Below are 17212 nucleotides of genomic sequence, written 5' to 3' on the forward strand. Positions count from 1 at the left end.
CCAGAGAAATTGTGTAAAATTGACAAATATTTAGAGGTTCCTGTTTACACTGATGTGTTTCCGGTCCCTAAGAGGATTTCGGACATTGTTACTAAGGAGTGGGATAAACCAGGTATTCTGTTCTCTCCCCCTCCTGTTTTTAAGAAAATGTTTCCCATTTCTGACACCATAAAGGACTCATGGCAGATGGTCCCTAAGGTGGAGGGAGCTATTTCTACCCTGGCTAAGCGTACAACTATACCTATTGAAGACAGTTGTGCTTTCATTGAGCCTATGGATAAAAAATTAGAGGGTCTCCTAAAGAAAATTTTTGTTCATCAAGGTTTTCTTCTTCAACCTATAGCATGCATTGTTCCTGTAACCACTGCAGCTGCCTTTTGGTTTGAGGCTCTAGAAGAGGCTCTTCAGATGGAGACCCCACTAGATGATATTTTGGACAGAATTAAGGCTCTTAAGTTGGCTAATTCTTTTATTACAGACGCCGCTTTTCATCTTGCTAAATTATCAGCTAAGAATTCAGGTTTTGAAATTTTAGCGCGTAGAGCCTTATGGCTTAAGTCCTGGTCAGCTGATGTGTCATCTAAATCTAAGCTTTTGTCCATCCCTTTCAAAGGTAAGTCCCTATTCGGGCCTGCATTGAAAGAGATAATTTCAGACATTACTGGAGGGAAGGGTCATACCCTCCCTCAGGATAAGTCAAATAAGACAAGGACCAAACAAAATAATTTTCATTCCTTTCGAAACTTCAAGAGTGGTCCCTCTACCTCTTCCCCTGCTGCAAAGCAAGAGGGGAACTTTGCTCAATCCAAGTCACCCTGGAGACCTAATCAGGCTTGGAACAAGGGTAAACAGGCCAAAAAGCCTGCTGCTGCCACTAAGTCAGCATGAAGGGGCAGCCCCCGATCCGGGACCGGATCTAGTAGGGGGCAGACTCTCTCTCTTTGCTCAGGCCTGGGCAAGAGACGTTCAGGATTCCTGGGCAGTAGAAATTGTAACCCAGGGATACCTTCTAGATTTCAAGGATTCCCCTCCAAGGGGGAGGTTCCATCTTTCTCAATTGTCTGTAAACCCGACAAAAAGAGAGGCGTTCTTACGCTGTGTAGAAGACCTTTTTACCATGGGAGTGATCTGCCCAGTTCCAAAAGCAGAACAGGGGCAGGGGTTCTACTCCAATCTGTTTATAGTTCCAAAAAGGAGGGAACCTTCAGACCAATTCTGGATCTCAAGATCCTAAACCAATTCCTAAGAGTTCCATCTTTCAAGATGGAGACCATTCGGACTATCTTACCATTGATCCAGGAGGGTCAATATATGACCACCGTGGACTTAAAAGATGCATATCTGCACATTCCTATCCACAAAGATCATCACCAGTTCCTCAGGTTCGCCTTTCTGGACAAGCATTATCAGTTTGTGGCTCTTCTTTTAGGGTTGGCCACGGCGCCGCAAATCTTCACGAAGGTGCTAGGGTCCCTTCTGGCGGTTCTAAGGCCACGGGGCATAGCAGTGGCGCCTTATCTAGACGACATTCTAATTCAAGCGTCGTCCTTCCAACTAGCCAAGTCTCACACGGACTTAGTGTTGGCCTTTCTAAGGTCTCACGGGTGGAAAGTGAACGTAAAAAAGAGTTCTCTTTCCCCCCTAACAAGAGTTTCATTTCTAGGGACTTTGATAGACTCGGTGGACATGAAAATATTTCTGACGGAGGTCAGAAAATCAAAGATTTTGTCCACCTGCGGAGCTCTTCATTCCATTCCTCGGCCGTCAGTGGCTCAGTGTATGGAAGTAATCGGACTAATGGTAGCGGCAATAGACATAGTTCTGTTTGCTCGCTTGCATCTCAGACCACTGCAACTATGCATGCTCAATCAGTGGAATGGGGATTATGTGGATTTATCTCCTCAGATAAATCTGGATCAAGAGACCAGAGACTCTCTTCTTTGGTGGTTGTCACAGGATCATCTGTCCCAGGGAATGTGTTTCCGCAGGCCAGAATGGGTTATAGTGACGACAGACGCCAGTCTTCTGGGCTGGGGTGCAGTCTGGAATTCCCTGAAAGCTTAGGGTTTGTGGACTCGGGAGGAGGCTCTCCTACCGATAAATATTCTGGAATTAAGAGCGATATTCAATGCTCTCCAGGCATGGCCTCAGCTGGCTTCGGCCAGATTCATCAGGCTTCAGTCGGACAACATCACGACTGTGGCTTATATCAATCATCAGGGCGGAACAAAGAGTTCCTTAGTGATGTTAGAGGTCTCAAGGATAATCCAATGGGCAGAGGCTCACTCTTGCCATCTGTCAGCGATCTATATCCCAGGTGTAGAGAACTGGGAGGCAGATTTTCTAAGTCGTCAGACTTTTCATCCGGGGGAGTGGCAACTCCATCCGGAGATGTTTGCTCAGCTGGTTCGGCTATGGGGCACACCAGAGTTGGATCTGATGGTGTCTCGTCAGAATGCCAAACTTCCTTGTTACGGCTCCAGGTCAAGGGATCCTCAGGCTGTACTGATAGATGCTCTAGCAGTACCTTGGTCGTTCAACCTGGCTTATGTGTTTCCACCTTTCCCTCTCCTTCCACGTCTGATTGCCAGAATCAAACAGGAGAGAGCATCGGTGATTTTGATAGCGCCTGTGTGGCCATGCAGGACTTGGTATGCAGACCTGGTGGACATGTCATCCCTTCCACCATGGTCTCTGCCATTGAGACAGGACCTTCTGATTCAAGGTCCATTCAAGCATCCAAATTTCTCTGCAACTGACTGCTTGGAGATTGAACGCTTGATTCTGTCAAAGCGGGGTTTCTCTGAGTTAGTCATAAATACCTTGATTCAGGCTCGAAAGCCTGTTACCAGGAAAATTTATCATAAGATATGGCGTAAATATCCTTTTTGATGCGAATCCAAAGGCTTCTCCTGGAGTAAAATCAGGATTCCTAGGATTTTGTCTTTTCTCCAAGTCGGATTGGAGAAAGGATTATCAGCTAGTTCCCTAAAGGGACAGATATCTGCTCTGTCTATTTTGTTGCACAAGCGTCTGGCAGATGTTCCAGACGTTCGGGCTTTTTGTCAGGCTTTAGTTAGAATTAAGCCTGTGTTTAAACCTATTGATCCGCCATGGAATCTAAATTTAGTTCTTAGAGTTCTTCAGGGGGTTCCGTTTGCATTCCATAGATATTAAGCTTTTATCTTGGAAAGTTTTGTTCCTAGTTGCTATCTCTTCAGCTCGAAGAGTTTCTGAACTATCTGCATTACAATGTGACTCTCCTTATCTTGTGTTCCATGCTGATAAGGTGGTTTTGCGTACCAAACCTGGGTTCCTACCTAAGGTTGTTACTAACAGGAATATCAATCAAGAAATTGTTGCTCCTTCTCTGTGTCCTAATCCTTCTTGTGAGAAGGAACGTCTGTTGCACAACTTGGACGTGGTTCGTGCTTTGAAATTTTATTTGCAGGCAACCAAAGATTTTCGTCAAACATCTTCTTTGTTTGTTATTTATTCTGGAAAGAGTAGGGGTCAAAAGGCTACGGCGACTTCTCTTTCCTTTTGGCTGAAAAGCATCATCCGTTTGGCTTATGAGACTGCTGGACAGCAGCCTCCTGAAAGGATTACAGCTCATTCTACTAGAGCGGTAGCTTCCACATGGGCTTTTAAAAATGATGCTTCTGTTGCACAGATTTGTAAGGCTGCGACTTGGTCGTCGCTTCATACCTTTTCAAAATGTTATAAATTTGATCCTTTTGCTTCTTCGGAGGCTATTTTTGGGAGAAAGGTTTTGCAAGCAGTGGTGCCTTCCGTTTAGGTTCCTGTCTTGTCCCTCCCTTCATCCGTGTCCTAAAGCTTTGGTATTGGTATCCCACAAGTTAGGATGAATCCGTGGACTCGGTACATCTTGCAAAAGAAAACAGAATTAATGCTTACCTGATAAATATCTTTCCTTTGCGATGTACCGAGTCCATGGCCCGCCCTGTCTATTCAAGACAGATAGTATTTTTTATGTAAACTTCAGTCACCTCTGCACCTTATAGTTTCTCCTTTTCTTCCTTGGCCTTCGGTTGAATGACTGGGGGGTGGAGTTAAGGGGGGAGCTATATAGACAGCTCTGTTGTGGTGCACTCTTTGCTACTTCCTGTCAGGAAGGACAATATCCCACAAGTTAGGATGAATCCGTGGACTCGGGACATCGCAAAAGAAAGAAATTTATCAGGTAAGCATAAATTTTGTTTTTAGGATTCAGATAGAGCATGCAGTTTTAGCAAACTGTCCAATTTACTTACATTATCGAATTGTGCACAGTCTTTTTATATGCACACTTTATGAGGCACCAGCTGTTACTGGGCATGTGTAAAAGTTCACAGTTTATAAGTATATGAGTCTGTGATTGGCTGATGGCTGTCATGTCATACAGGGGCTGGAAAATGGAAGTCAATATTGAAATTTGTCAAAATAAATCTGCTTATTTAAGATTCACAGTGAGTCCTATTGCATTAGATTTTTATTATGCACTTGTAGACTGTGCAATTCTGCTTTATTTAAGGGTCCTTTAAACCTTTATTCTACACCTGCTGCCCTCAGGGAACCTAACATCACAGCATTCAAGATTTGTTAGAAAGCAACTGTAACATTTTTCTTAAGCCTGAAGGCTGGAAATATAGGCATTAGTTGTAAATATATATATATTGCATGTTTCATTTATAAAGAGGTTTGATATGAATAGATTAAAGGGACATAAAACCTAAAAATGTTCTTTCATGATTCAGATAGAGAATACCATTTTAAACAACTTTCCAATTTACTTCTATTATCTAATTAGATTCATTCTTTTGGTATCCTTTGTTGAAGAAGTAGCAATGCACATGGGTGAGCCAATCACTTGAGGCATCTATGTGATTGTGCGTCCACCAATCAGCAGCTACTGAGCCTATTAAGATATGTTTTTCAACAAAGGATGTCAAGAGAATGAAGCAAATTTAATAAGAGCAGTAAACTGGAAAGGAGTTTAAAACCGCATGTGCTTTCTAAATTTAAAAAAAATAAAATATTTGTGTAATTTCCTTTTAATTATCTGGGACTGGAAGGTTATAATGATGCTATATTTCTTTAGTATGATTATTCTTTATTTGTAGTAGTTTCTTGCATGAAAACATTGTAATAATAAATATTATGCACCTGATATAAATGTCTTCAATATTATATCTAATGATTTATCTATTCATCTATCTGTTTGTCTATCTATCTTTCTTTCTATCAATCTATCAAAATCTTACCTTTTAAAACTTCGTTGATGTAAGTAGTTAAGTAGTGGATTCTAGCTGTGTCATTAAACACCTCTACATCATATGGTGTTGGCATCCCATTCGCAGTTATATATATCGGCAGACTGTCTTTCACATACTCTTCCTTCACAAAGTTCAGAAGTCTTCTAAAACCCCAGGGAACCACAGTAATCCATGGAGATGATGTCACAGACCATGAAGGATCAGAGCTCTGTGCAAAGTCCCCAATGTTATCATATTCTGGAACACAGCTTGCACTAACAGAATCATTTATTAGCCTTGTAGTATAATGGGAAAGCCCAAGGAAATCAGCAGACCCTTTGATTTGTCCTTTCTCAGCCTCAGTGAATGTTGGTAACTCAGCGACTATGCCAGGACATTGTATGCGTTTTTGCTCTATCTTCTCCTTAAGAATGTCAGGATAATCACCATTAACCAAAATTGGATGAGCAAACCAGCCTAACATGAAATGCAGGTAGCGTTCAGCAGCCTTCACATCCTCAGATTTAGTGGGAGATGCTGGCTCAGCCCAATCGGAGTTCAAGGAGATTCCAACTTTACCCGAATATTTAGTGCGATATTTGTCGTTGTATAAGTGCCAGGCTTTAGCATGTGATTTCAAGATAGTATGGGCCACCTAAAAACAAGTAGTTAAAAAAATCACTATTCAAAGTTTAGAAATGTTTAGTATAGAAAATAGTCATAAATGACTAGCTATTCACATCAAGAGATTATTCATGGTAGTTACATTTTAGCATCATTTCATTGTCTATATTTCAGTTATTATATATCATTACAGTAAAGTAATTCTAAATTAAATCATATTCAGCTAGATTATGAGTTATGTGCACTATAGGGAAATTAACGAACGCAACAAAAGTTGCGTTATTTAACCCCCTATAGCGCAGCCATTACAAGTTGTGCGTGCGATATGGTGCTTTTAAGCTCCATACCGCACAAAAAACAAGCAATGTTTTGACGTGCTCGTGCACGCTTCCCCCATAGACATCAATGGGGAGAGTGGGTCAGAAAAAAGTCTAACACCTGCGATCGCGGCAAGAAAAGCTCCGTAACGCAGCCCCATTGATTTCTATGGGGAAAAAATAGATACGTTTAAACCTAACACCATAACATAAACCTCACGTCTAAATACCCCAAATCTGCCCCCCACCGACATCACCGCCACCTACCTACAGTTATTAACCCCTAATCTGCCATACCCGATAACGCTGCCACCTAAATAAAGCTATTAGCCCCTAATCTGCCGCTCCCTATATCACCGACACTATGCTAAAGTTAGTTATTCCGCCACTCCCCGACATCGCTGCAAGTAAATAATGCTATTAACCCCTAAACCTCTGGCCTCCCACATCACTACCACTAAATAAATCTATTAACCCCTAAACCGCCAGCCCCCCACATCACAAAAATCTAAATTAAACTATTAACCCCTACACCTACCCCTAAACCTACCCCTAAACCTAACCCTAACGTAACCCTAACCCTAACAACCCCTAACTTTAACAAAATTAAAATAGAGCTAAATTAAAATTACAATTATTAACTTAATAATACCTATTTAAAACTAAATACATACTTACCTGTGAAATAAAACCTAAGCTAGCTACAATATAACTAATAGTCCCTTGCATTCCTATTGGCTGAAAAATATGAATCAGCCAATAGGAATTAGAGCTGCTAAAATCCTATTGGCTGTTCAAATCAGCCAATAGGATTTTAGCAACTCTCATTCTATTGGCTGATTAAATTTTTTCAGCCAATAGGAATGCAAGGGACGCCATTTTGAAACGACTCCCTTGCATTGAAGATTCAGTGTATGGCGGTGACCGTATGAAGAAGATGCTCCGCGCTGGATGTCTTCAGGATGGACCCGCTCCTCACTGCCGGGATCAAGATAGAAGATGCCGCCTGGATGAAGATTTAAGAGGCTGTCTGAATGAAGACTTCTCGCCGCTTGGATGAGGACTTCGCCGACGGGATGAAGATTGAAGAGGCTGCCTGAATGAAGACTTCTTGCCGCCTGGATGAAGATCGTTTAAGCGGGACTTCAAAAAACTGTAAGTGGATCGTCGGGGGTTAGTGTTAGGCTTTTTTTAAGGGTTTTTTGGGTGTTTTTTTTTTTTTAGTTTAGGGTTTAGGCTTGTAAAAGAGCTAAATGCCCTTTTAAGGGCAATGACCATCCAAATGCCCTTTTCAGGGCAATGGGTAGCTTAGGGTTTTTTTAGAGTTAGGTTTTTTATTTTGGGGGTTGGTTGGGTGGTGGGTTTTACTTTTGGGGGTCTTTGTATTTTTTTTACAGGTAAAATAGCTGTTTAACTTAGGGCAAGTGCCCTACAAAAGGCCCGTTTATTGTAGGCTAGGGTTTTTTTTTATTTTGGGTGGGCTTTTTTATTTTGATAGGGCTATTAGATTAGGTGTAATTTTTATTTTGGATAATTTCCTTTGTTATTTTTTGTAATTTTTATTTTTTTATTTTTTGTATTTAGATACTTTGTAATTTTTAGAGTAGTGTTAGGATTTTTTTAATGTGTAGTTTAGTTTTATTTAATTGGTAGTTAGTTTAATTTTGTTTTAATAGTTATATTAGTTTAAACTTAGTTTTTTCAATTTGACAGGTAAGTTTTAATTTAATTTAAGATAGGGAAATTGTAATTTTAATCTAAAGTTAGGGGGGCATTAGGTTTAGGGGTTACTAGCTTAATTTAGTTTATTGCGATGTGGGGGCTTTCGGTTTAGGGGTTAATAGTTTACTTTAGTATATTTCGTTGTAGGGGGGCTTGCGGTTTAGCAGATAATAGGTTTATTATAGTGGCGGCGGTGTAGGGCTTAATAACTTTAGTACAGTGGGGGCAATATGGGCGGGCGGCAGTTTAGGGGTTAATACGTTTATTATAGTGGTGACTATGTCGGGGAGCGGCGGAATAGGGGTTAATATTTTTTAAGTGGCGGCGATATCAGAAGCGGCAGATTAGGGGTTAAAAAGTTTAATACAGTGTTTGCGATGCGGGAGGGCCTCGGTAGGGTTAATTGGGTAGTTTATGGGTGTTTAGTGTACTTTGTAGCAGTTTAGTTATGAGTTTTATGTTACAGATTTGTAACGTAAAACACATAACTACTGCTTTTAGATGGCGGTACGGAACTTGTCGTTTTAGGGTGTAACACAGGTTTTTTAGCCTCACCGCAAAACTCATAATGGCAACGCTATGGGAATCTCATTAAAAAACATTGTGGTACTGATGTTGCGTTACAGGCTAAAAGGCTTGCGGTACACCTTTACAGACAAGACTCATAATGGCTGCGTTGCTGTTTTAACGCTGAAAATACCATATTTTCAGCATTAAAAGAAGAACGCACAGACTTGTCTCAATATACAAAATTTTAGAGAAACATGTAAAATATTACCTTAAAAAGCACACAGTTTAGATGTTCTCAGCATCAACAACCATTGCAATTTGCTAATACTAATACAGAAATTTAAGACCAATATAGTTCACATCAACAACAGATGAGAATAAAGACAATACTTTAATTATTTCCATAATTTGTGTAACTAAGTCTGCTATTTAGCATCAGACATAGTTATTGCTTTGATAAACTGACCTGTATACAGATATCTGCATTAAAGGGAAATGTAAGTGAAAGTTAAACTTTTCTGGCTCAGATAGTGCGTAAAATTGTATATAATTTTCAGTCGTTGTTATCAAATATACCTCTTCCTTTTGGAATCCTTTGTAAAGGTATATCCTAGTTACAAATAGTGCTTCACTGCTGCCATATAGTGCTGACGAGATGTGCACACTCCTAAGCCAACTTTGGTCGTCGCTCATGGAGAGTAGCGTCTTACATTTAAGTTTAAATTTGACTTCCATGTCCCATTAAATAACATGCAAAAAGGGATACATGATTTACAATGTCAGTACTATGATAGCCTACTCTTTACCTTATATGAAGAGTCTCCTGGATCCTTTATTCCTGGGGCATGCTCTCCCGTTCCATAACCAGCATAGCTAACAACCCAAGGTTCATCAAATGTAATCCAAAATTTGACCCGGTCACCAAATTGGCCAAAGCAGAAATCAGCATAATCTACAAAAGCATCTATGATGCTTTCATTCCTCCAGCCACCATGATCTTCCAATATTTGAGGTAAATCCCAATGATACAGAGTTACCATTGGTTCGATACCTGCTTCCTGCAAACTATTGATTAATTTATTGTAGTATTTCACACCTTTTGGATTTTCTTTAGACTTAAAGCCCATTGGAAATATTCTTGACCAAGAGATAGAGAACTTATACATTTTTGTTTGTAACCCCTTTAGAAGATACACATCATATTCAATTTTGTGGTAACTGTCACAGGCCACATTTGCTGTTGCGTTATTATCAGCATAGCCATACTGTCCAAATTTGTCCCATATGGTTTCTCCTTTTCCCTCCTCGGCCCAGCCTCCTTCCACTTTGAACGCTGCAGTAGACGTTCCCCACTGAAAACCACTGGGAAAAGTGTCATTCAAGAACAAATCTCTATCTGCTGGAGACTGGGTTGCAAATTTGTCCCAAACAGTGATGTAGGATGAGCGAGACGCTGTTGTCTTTAAACTACAATAATGGAAAACAGATAGAAATGTGCTTCAGTCACAAGGAAATACATTTAAGGTACAACATTTAGGTGCAATATTTTATTTTTTTGTATTTGAATGTCCCTTTTTTATTCCTGGGAGAATGCATCAGGTATTAAACTAATTTAAAATGCTTCTCATTTAAGAACATGTTTACAATAGGATATGATGGTACTGATATTGGCATGTGACTAATAAATGTATAATGTGATCTTACTTGTTGCCAAACTGCTGCCATATAGGGCTGCAGACATGTGCACGCTCTTAAAGGGACAGTCTAGTATAAATTAAACTTTCATTATTCAGATAGAACTTTAAATTTTAATCAACTTTCCAATTTACTTTTATCATCAAATTTGCTTTTTTCTCTTGGTATTCTTAGATTAAACTAAACATAGTTAGGCTCATATGCTAATTTCTAAGCCTTTGAGGGCTGCCTCTTATCACAGGCTTTTTAAATCTCTTTTCAACACAAAGAGACAGAAAGTACACGTGGGCCATATAGATAACTCTGTGTTCAGGCACAGGGGGTTATTTAAGATCTAGCACAAACCAATGCTAAATTTAAGACAATAGATAATAAACAGTCACAGTCATGTGATCAGGGGGCTGGAAGAAGGTTCCTAGATACAAGGTAATCACAAAGGTAAAAAGTATATTAATATAAATGTGTTGGTTATGCAAAACTGGGGAATGGGTAATAAAGGGATTATCTATATTTTAAAACAATAACAATTCTATGGTAGACTGTCCCTTTAAGCTTACATCCCTGCTTTTCAACATAGCATAACAAAAAATAAGAAAATTTGATAATAGAAGTAAATTGGAAAGTTGATTAAAAATTATATTTTCTATCTGAATCATGTAAGAATTTTTTTGGTGTTTTATGTCCCTTAAAGTCGTAGGAAAACTGTCAAAATTAAACTGCTCTAACTTCTTTATTTTTTTTGTTTCTTTTTTTGTTTTGTTTTTTGTGCTCCTTCCAATGACTGAAATGCTTTGCAGTTATTTTTATTTGATTACAATTGGTTTTAGACACTGTTTTAGATTACAAGGCAATTGTTTCAAAGCAGCACAATAATGGTTTTAATGTATTGCCAAAACCCTAAACTCTTTATGTCTGACATATAAATACCATCAACAGTATATAGAAAACACTTTTGACAAGTAAAATGTTCCATAAAAATCACACTTAAAGGGACAGTCTACACCAGAATTGTTATTGTTTGAAAATATAGATAATCCCTTTATTACCCATTCCCCAGTTTTGCATAACCAACACAGTTATATTAATACACTTTTTACCTCTGTGATTATCTTGTATCTAAACCTCTGCAGACTGCCCCCCTTATTTCAGTTCTTTTTACAGACTTGCATTTTAGCCAATCAGTGCTGACTCATGAATAACTCCACAATAGTGAAAATGATGTTATCTATATGGCACACATGAACTAGTACTGTCTAGCTGTGTCAAAATTCCCTGAGATAAGAGGTCGCCTTCAAGGGCCTTCAATGAAATTAGCATATAAGCCTGCCTAGGTTTAGCTTTCAACAAAGAATTCCAAGTAAATAAAGCCAATTTGATGATAAAAGTAAATTGGAAAGTTGTTTAAAATTGCATACCCTATCTGAATCATGATAGTTTAATTCTGACTAGACTGTCCCTTTAAACAAAGTACTGTGTATTGGAAACTCCTAGTTTTAATGTGCAACAAACGCAAACACTAATGTTCCTGTGTAATTAACACTACATTTTTTTTTTTTTAATGTTTTTCTTTATTTTTCTTTTTTTCCTAAGAATATATATTTCTGTTTGAGGCGCCTATCACTGATGTTTGATCCTCTATAGAAGAAGTGCTGGTTAATTAGTTTAATTCAGTTGGAGTAGCAGCAATTTTCATAGCTGTTTATATGCAGATCCTGACACTATTAGCACCTATAGTTTACTTTTATTCGTACTCACTATTATAATTGTTGTTGTGTTATGTGTACAGACTGTTAACAACATCATGTATTCATAAAAATACTGTGTGAATATTGAGCTGCACTTTAAAGGGACAGTAAACGTAAAAAATAATGTTACATAATTCTGCACATAGTGCAAAATTATGTAACATTATCTTAGCGACAGATTGAAAAATTAAAAGATTTGAGAGATTTTACCCCACAAAGTTACACTTACCTCGTTTCTTCTCCAGTCTCTTCTAATCAGGTCTTCTTTTCAAAAGCACAGTCTAATCACATTGCGCCTGATATCGCTATTGAACTAAATGTAGCGCAATCCCGCTACCAGAATAGTGGGAGCGGGCTACATTTAGCTCAATATCATGATCGGGTGCGCTGTGATTAGACTCCGCGCATGCAAAGCGCCTTTGAAAAAAGACCGGATTAGAAGAGCCTGGAGAAGAAACGAGGTAAGTTTAACTTTGGGGGTATATTTATATTTATTGGGGTTTTTTATTGCGCATCCACAAACTCAAATTTGCCCGTTTGCGTGTGCGTGATCAATTAGCGTTCCACTTGTAATCTAGCCCTTAATTAGCACTTCCTATACATATATATATAAAACTTCCAAAATATTCAAATTACGATCAATCTCATTTTAAAAACTTATGGATACATTTGTTAAAGTATTATACAGAACTGTGGCTCATAAATAAAACAACCTAATACTGAAATGAATAACAACAATGCATTATGCTACCACTGGATTAACCCTTGACTTCCAGGAAGAGCTACAACATGATGTATTACAACCCATTTTGAAAATCAATGGGTTAAACTGATCTTTAGCAGTATAAGTCAATGTGAAATAACTACAGGGTTCTCAGCTGAGACTGGGCTGGGCCCATACATCCCTACAGTATATTGTTAACTCCCACACTCCCCTGCAGCTTACATGCAATGAGAAAAAATACTCCCATTGATATTTAAAATTTTTAGTACACTTGGGTGACTTAGAACAGGAAATATTTGAACCATGACTTCCTGTTTCACAGGTGTATAAATATGAGGTAAAACATAGGCCAACTTCTCTTAGTCATTCATCACAATAGGTAAGACCATGTAATATAGCTGTGATGTGCGGCAGGTTGTTGAGCTTCACAAATTGGGAAGTGTCTATAAGAAAATAGCAAAAGCATTGAAATTTCCACCATCAGGGCAATAATTAAATAATTCCAGTCAACTTGAAATGTTATGAATCAACCTGGAAGAGGACGCGTGTCTTTATTGTCTCAACGCACTGTGAAAAGGATGGTTAGACTGGCCAAAATATCTCTAAGGATCACAGCTGGAGAATTGCAGACGTTAGTTGTGTCTTGGGGTCAGAAAGTCTCCAAAATTACAATCCGACGCCATTTACATCACCACAAGTTGTATGGAAGGGTTTCAAGAAAAAAGCCTCTACTCTGATCCAAAAACAAATTCAAACGTCTTCAGTTTGCCAGACACTACTGGAACTACAAATGGGATTGGGTTCTATGGTCAGATGAAATCAAAATAGAGCTTTTTGTCAATAGACACCAGAGGTGGGTTTGGCGCACACAGAGAGGTAGCCATATGGAAAAGTACCTCATGCCCACGGTTAAATATAGTGGTGGCCCTTTAATGTTTTGGGGCTGTTATTCTGCCAGAGGACCTGGACACTTAGGATACATGGGATCATGGACTCTATCAAATATCAACAGATATTAAATGAACACCTGACTGCCTCTGTCGGAAAGCTTAAAATGGGCTGTGGTTGGATCTTCCAGCAGGACAATGATCCAAAACATACATCAAAATCAACACAAAAATTGTTTACTGACCACAAAATCAAGGTCCTGCCATGGCCATACCAGTCCTCGACTTGAACCCCATAGAAAACCTGTGAGGTGAGCTGAAGAGGAGAGTCTACCAGCATCAACCTCAAAATTTGAAGGATATGGAGAGATTCTACAAGGAGGAAAAGTCTCAGATCCCTTGCCATGTATTCTCCAACCTCATCAGGCATTATAGGAGAAGTCTCAGAGCTGTTATCTTGGCAAAGGGAGGTAGCACAAAGTACTGACTAAAAGGGTGCCAATAATTGTGCCACTCATATATTTAAAGGGATACTGAACCCAAATTTTTTCTTTCGTGATTCAGATAGAGCATGACATTTTAAGCAACTTTCTAATTTACTCCTATTATCAATTTTTCTTTGTTCTCTTGGTATCTTTATTTGAAATGCAAGAATGTAAGTTTAGATGCCGGCCCATTTGTGGTGAACAACCTGGGTTGTTCTTGCTGATTGGTGGATAAATTCATCCACCAATAAAAAGTCCTGTCCAGAGTTCTGAACTAATAAAAAAGCTTAGATGCCTTCTTTTTCAAATAAAGATAGCAAGAAAACAAAGAAAAATTGATAATAGGAGTTAATTAGAAAGTTGCTTAAAATTGAATGCACTATCTGAATCACGAAATAAAAAACTTGGGTTCAGTGTCCCTTTAACAAAGATTTTTTTTTTTTATAAACCTGTGTTGTGTTTGTAATTGTTTGATATCCATGAGAGCTGAGTATTTTTGTGAATTTTTTTAACAAAAGATCAAAAGGCTAAAAAATAAAGACAAATTCTCACAGCCTTCATTGCTCATATTTGCCAATAGTGCCAACATTAGTGGAGGACACTGTATATAGGACAGGGTGAAATCAGCTTGATAGGACAAATGATAATGTCTTAACAAAGGCAGCTCGTGGGAGAAGCAGCAACATCTGACAGAAGTTCTAAATCTCCCAGCAATAGCTAAGACGAGAGAAACAGCCAATCAGCACATGAGAAGGTAGAGAACTCTAATTGATTGACAGGAGTTCAACTTTCCACAGAATAGCAACTTTTGGCAGGATCAAGGTTGTAGAGAGTCAAATAGAGCAAGGGTGTAAGGTAAACAATGGATTTTGCAATACACCTGATCATCTAATGAACATGACATAAATGTGTTCAAATAATTGCAGCAATAAACAGTTAAATGAAAGCTCAGCTATATAGCCGATGTGTATATTTAGATTTTGCACGTGTTGTTTAAACTTTGCCCTGTGGTGCCAATGAGGTCTAGTTATAATTTAACAGATATAACAATTTACTGGCAAGTTTTTGTTTACTATGAAAATAGTGTAACTTTATTTCACTCTTTATGTAAAATAAATATAGAACTTTTCACACATTTTATTTGAGCCTGCTGCTATCTTCAGAGGTCGACATCATTTTCTTATTTTTATTATTTCATCTTAACATTATTTTCTTCTGGAATTTGTGGCATCACTTGACATTATTTATAATGACATATTTGGAGACAGGTGTGATTAATAAATCCAGCAGAAAACATTTAAAACAAACTTAAACAATTCTAACAATTTCTAAAACAATTAATAATGAATGAGTTACTTTACCTTTTGATATTATCAAGTGAGTAGTCTAAAAATTCATTGATATCATAGCCCATGAACCATGCACCAGCTTTACTAACCGCTGTAAAGCAAAAACAATGTATATTAGTTATGCTGTGGTCGTTACTGGCTTTAATATAATTAATAGACGGTTAGTAATGCTAACAGCACCATTTCTCTTTTTTTAGTACATTCATTTTTCTAAAGTAATAATTGTTTTATTGAAAAAAATGTGTCTGCTTCAAAAGTAATTTGTTTGTTATCAAAATAGATTTGAAATAAATACATTTGAAAATAATTGTTAAAGACTAGACCAACAGGAGGTGAATTTTCTGTAAATTAAATTATAATTTGTATGCAGATAGTGCCCACAAGATTACAGGTAAAATATTGTAAAGGGCACTTTAAAGATTTGAATGTGACCCAAAGGCAACCATTCAACCCTTCATTGGTTTTAAATTTGCTTTAATTAACCAAGGCGTATAGATTATATACATATAAATAGAGTGTGTGTGGGTATAGAACAATATTAAAGGGACAGACTACACCAGAATATTTATTATTTTAAAAGATAGATAATCCCTTTATTACCCATTCTCTAGTTTTGCATAACCAACACAGTTATATTAATACACTTTTTACCTCTGTGATAACCTTGTATCTAAGCCTCTGCAGACTGCTCCCTTATTTCCGTTCTTTTGACAGACTTGCATTTTAGCCAATCAGTGATGGCTCCTAGGAACTCCCCGTGCGTGGCCACAGTTTTATCTACAGTATATGAAACACATGAACTAACACCCTCTAGTGGTGAAAAGCTTTCAAAATGCCCTGAGCTAAGAGGCGGCCTTCAAGGGCTTAGAAATTAGCATATGAACCTCCTATATTTAGCTTTCAACTAAGAATACCAAGAGAACAAAGCAAAATTGGTGATAGAAGTAAATTGGAATATTGTTTAAAATGACATGCCCTATCTGAATCTGAAAGTTTGTTTTGGACTAGACTGTCTCTTTAATTGTGAGGGGGTGGAAATCTTGGTGAGTTTCCACATTTATTTTTTTGTAGGACTTGACCCTTGCTTGTAACCAATGTGGTTTAAGACATTATAGGTCTGAAACTGTGCTTTTTTGTTTTGTTTGTTTTTTTATAGTTAAAAGTCCTTGAAACAATCTACTAAAAAAGTGGTGCTGTTGTCATTACTAATTTTCTGTCAAAATTTGAGGGAAGTGCAATCTCCAGGCAACATGCACTCTATGAGGCTAATAAAGCTTGTACTGAGCTATATACAGCTCTGGAAAAAAATAATAGACAACTGCAAAATTATTAGTTTCTCTGGTTTTTCTGTTTATAGATATGTGTTTGAATAAAATGAACATTTTTGTTTTATTCTATAAACTGCTGAAATCATTTCTCCCAAATTCCAAATAAAGATATTGTCATGTATAGCATTTATTTGCACAAAATGACGACTGGTCAGAATAACAAGAGATGCAGTGTTTTCAGACCTCAAATAATGCGAAGAAAAGAAGTTCATATTCAGTTTTAAACAACACAATACTAATGTTTTAATTTAGGACAAGTCAAGTCAGAAATCAATATTTGCTAGAATAACCCTGATTATCAATCACAGCTTTCATGCATGTTCTCCACCAATCTTTCACATAGCTTTAGGGTGACTTTATGCCACTTCCAATGTTCCCTCTAATGCCAGTTTTGGGAGTGGCCCAGCAGTGAAACAGTTAATTAGAGCAATTAGCAAACACTACACAATGCAGACTGCAAGGTGTGGTTGACTTATTAACTGTTTCACTGCTGGGCCGCTCACAAAACTGGTCTTAGAGGGAATGCTGGCCACTTCTGATGCAAACTTTTTTCAATGGGGTTCAGGTCTGG

At 38.0% G+C, this 17212-nt stretch overlaps 1 protein-coding gene across 2 annotated transcripts in view; it reads right to left on the bottom strand.

Moving 5' to 3' along the window:
• The window catches only part of LCT (lactase), a 222242-nt gene that overhangs the window by 113593 nt on the left and 91437 nt on the right, over positions 1–17212 (bottom strand). For both annotated transcript variants that reach the window (XM_053698251.1, XM_053698249.1), the window contains exons 5-7: positions 15326–15404; positions 9235–9895; positions 5265–5910 (exon numbers count right to left, since the gene is read on the bottom strand). In XM_053698251.1, the coding sequence (XP_053554226.1) occupies positions 5265–5910; positions 9235–9895; positions 15326–15378 (1360 nt within the window). In that variant the 5' untranslated portion in view covers positions 15379–15404. The remainder of the gene's footprint in view (positions 1–5264; positions 5911–9234; positions 9896–15325; positions 15405–17212) is intronic.

The sequence above is a fragment of the Bombina bombina genome, chromosome 1, assembly GCF_027579735.1.
Source record: "Bombina bombina isolate aBomBom1 chromosome 1, aBomBom1.pri, whole genome shotgun sequence".
Lineage (NCBI taxonomy): Eukaryota > Metazoa > Chordata > Amphibia > Anura > Bombinatoridae > Bombina > Bombina bombina.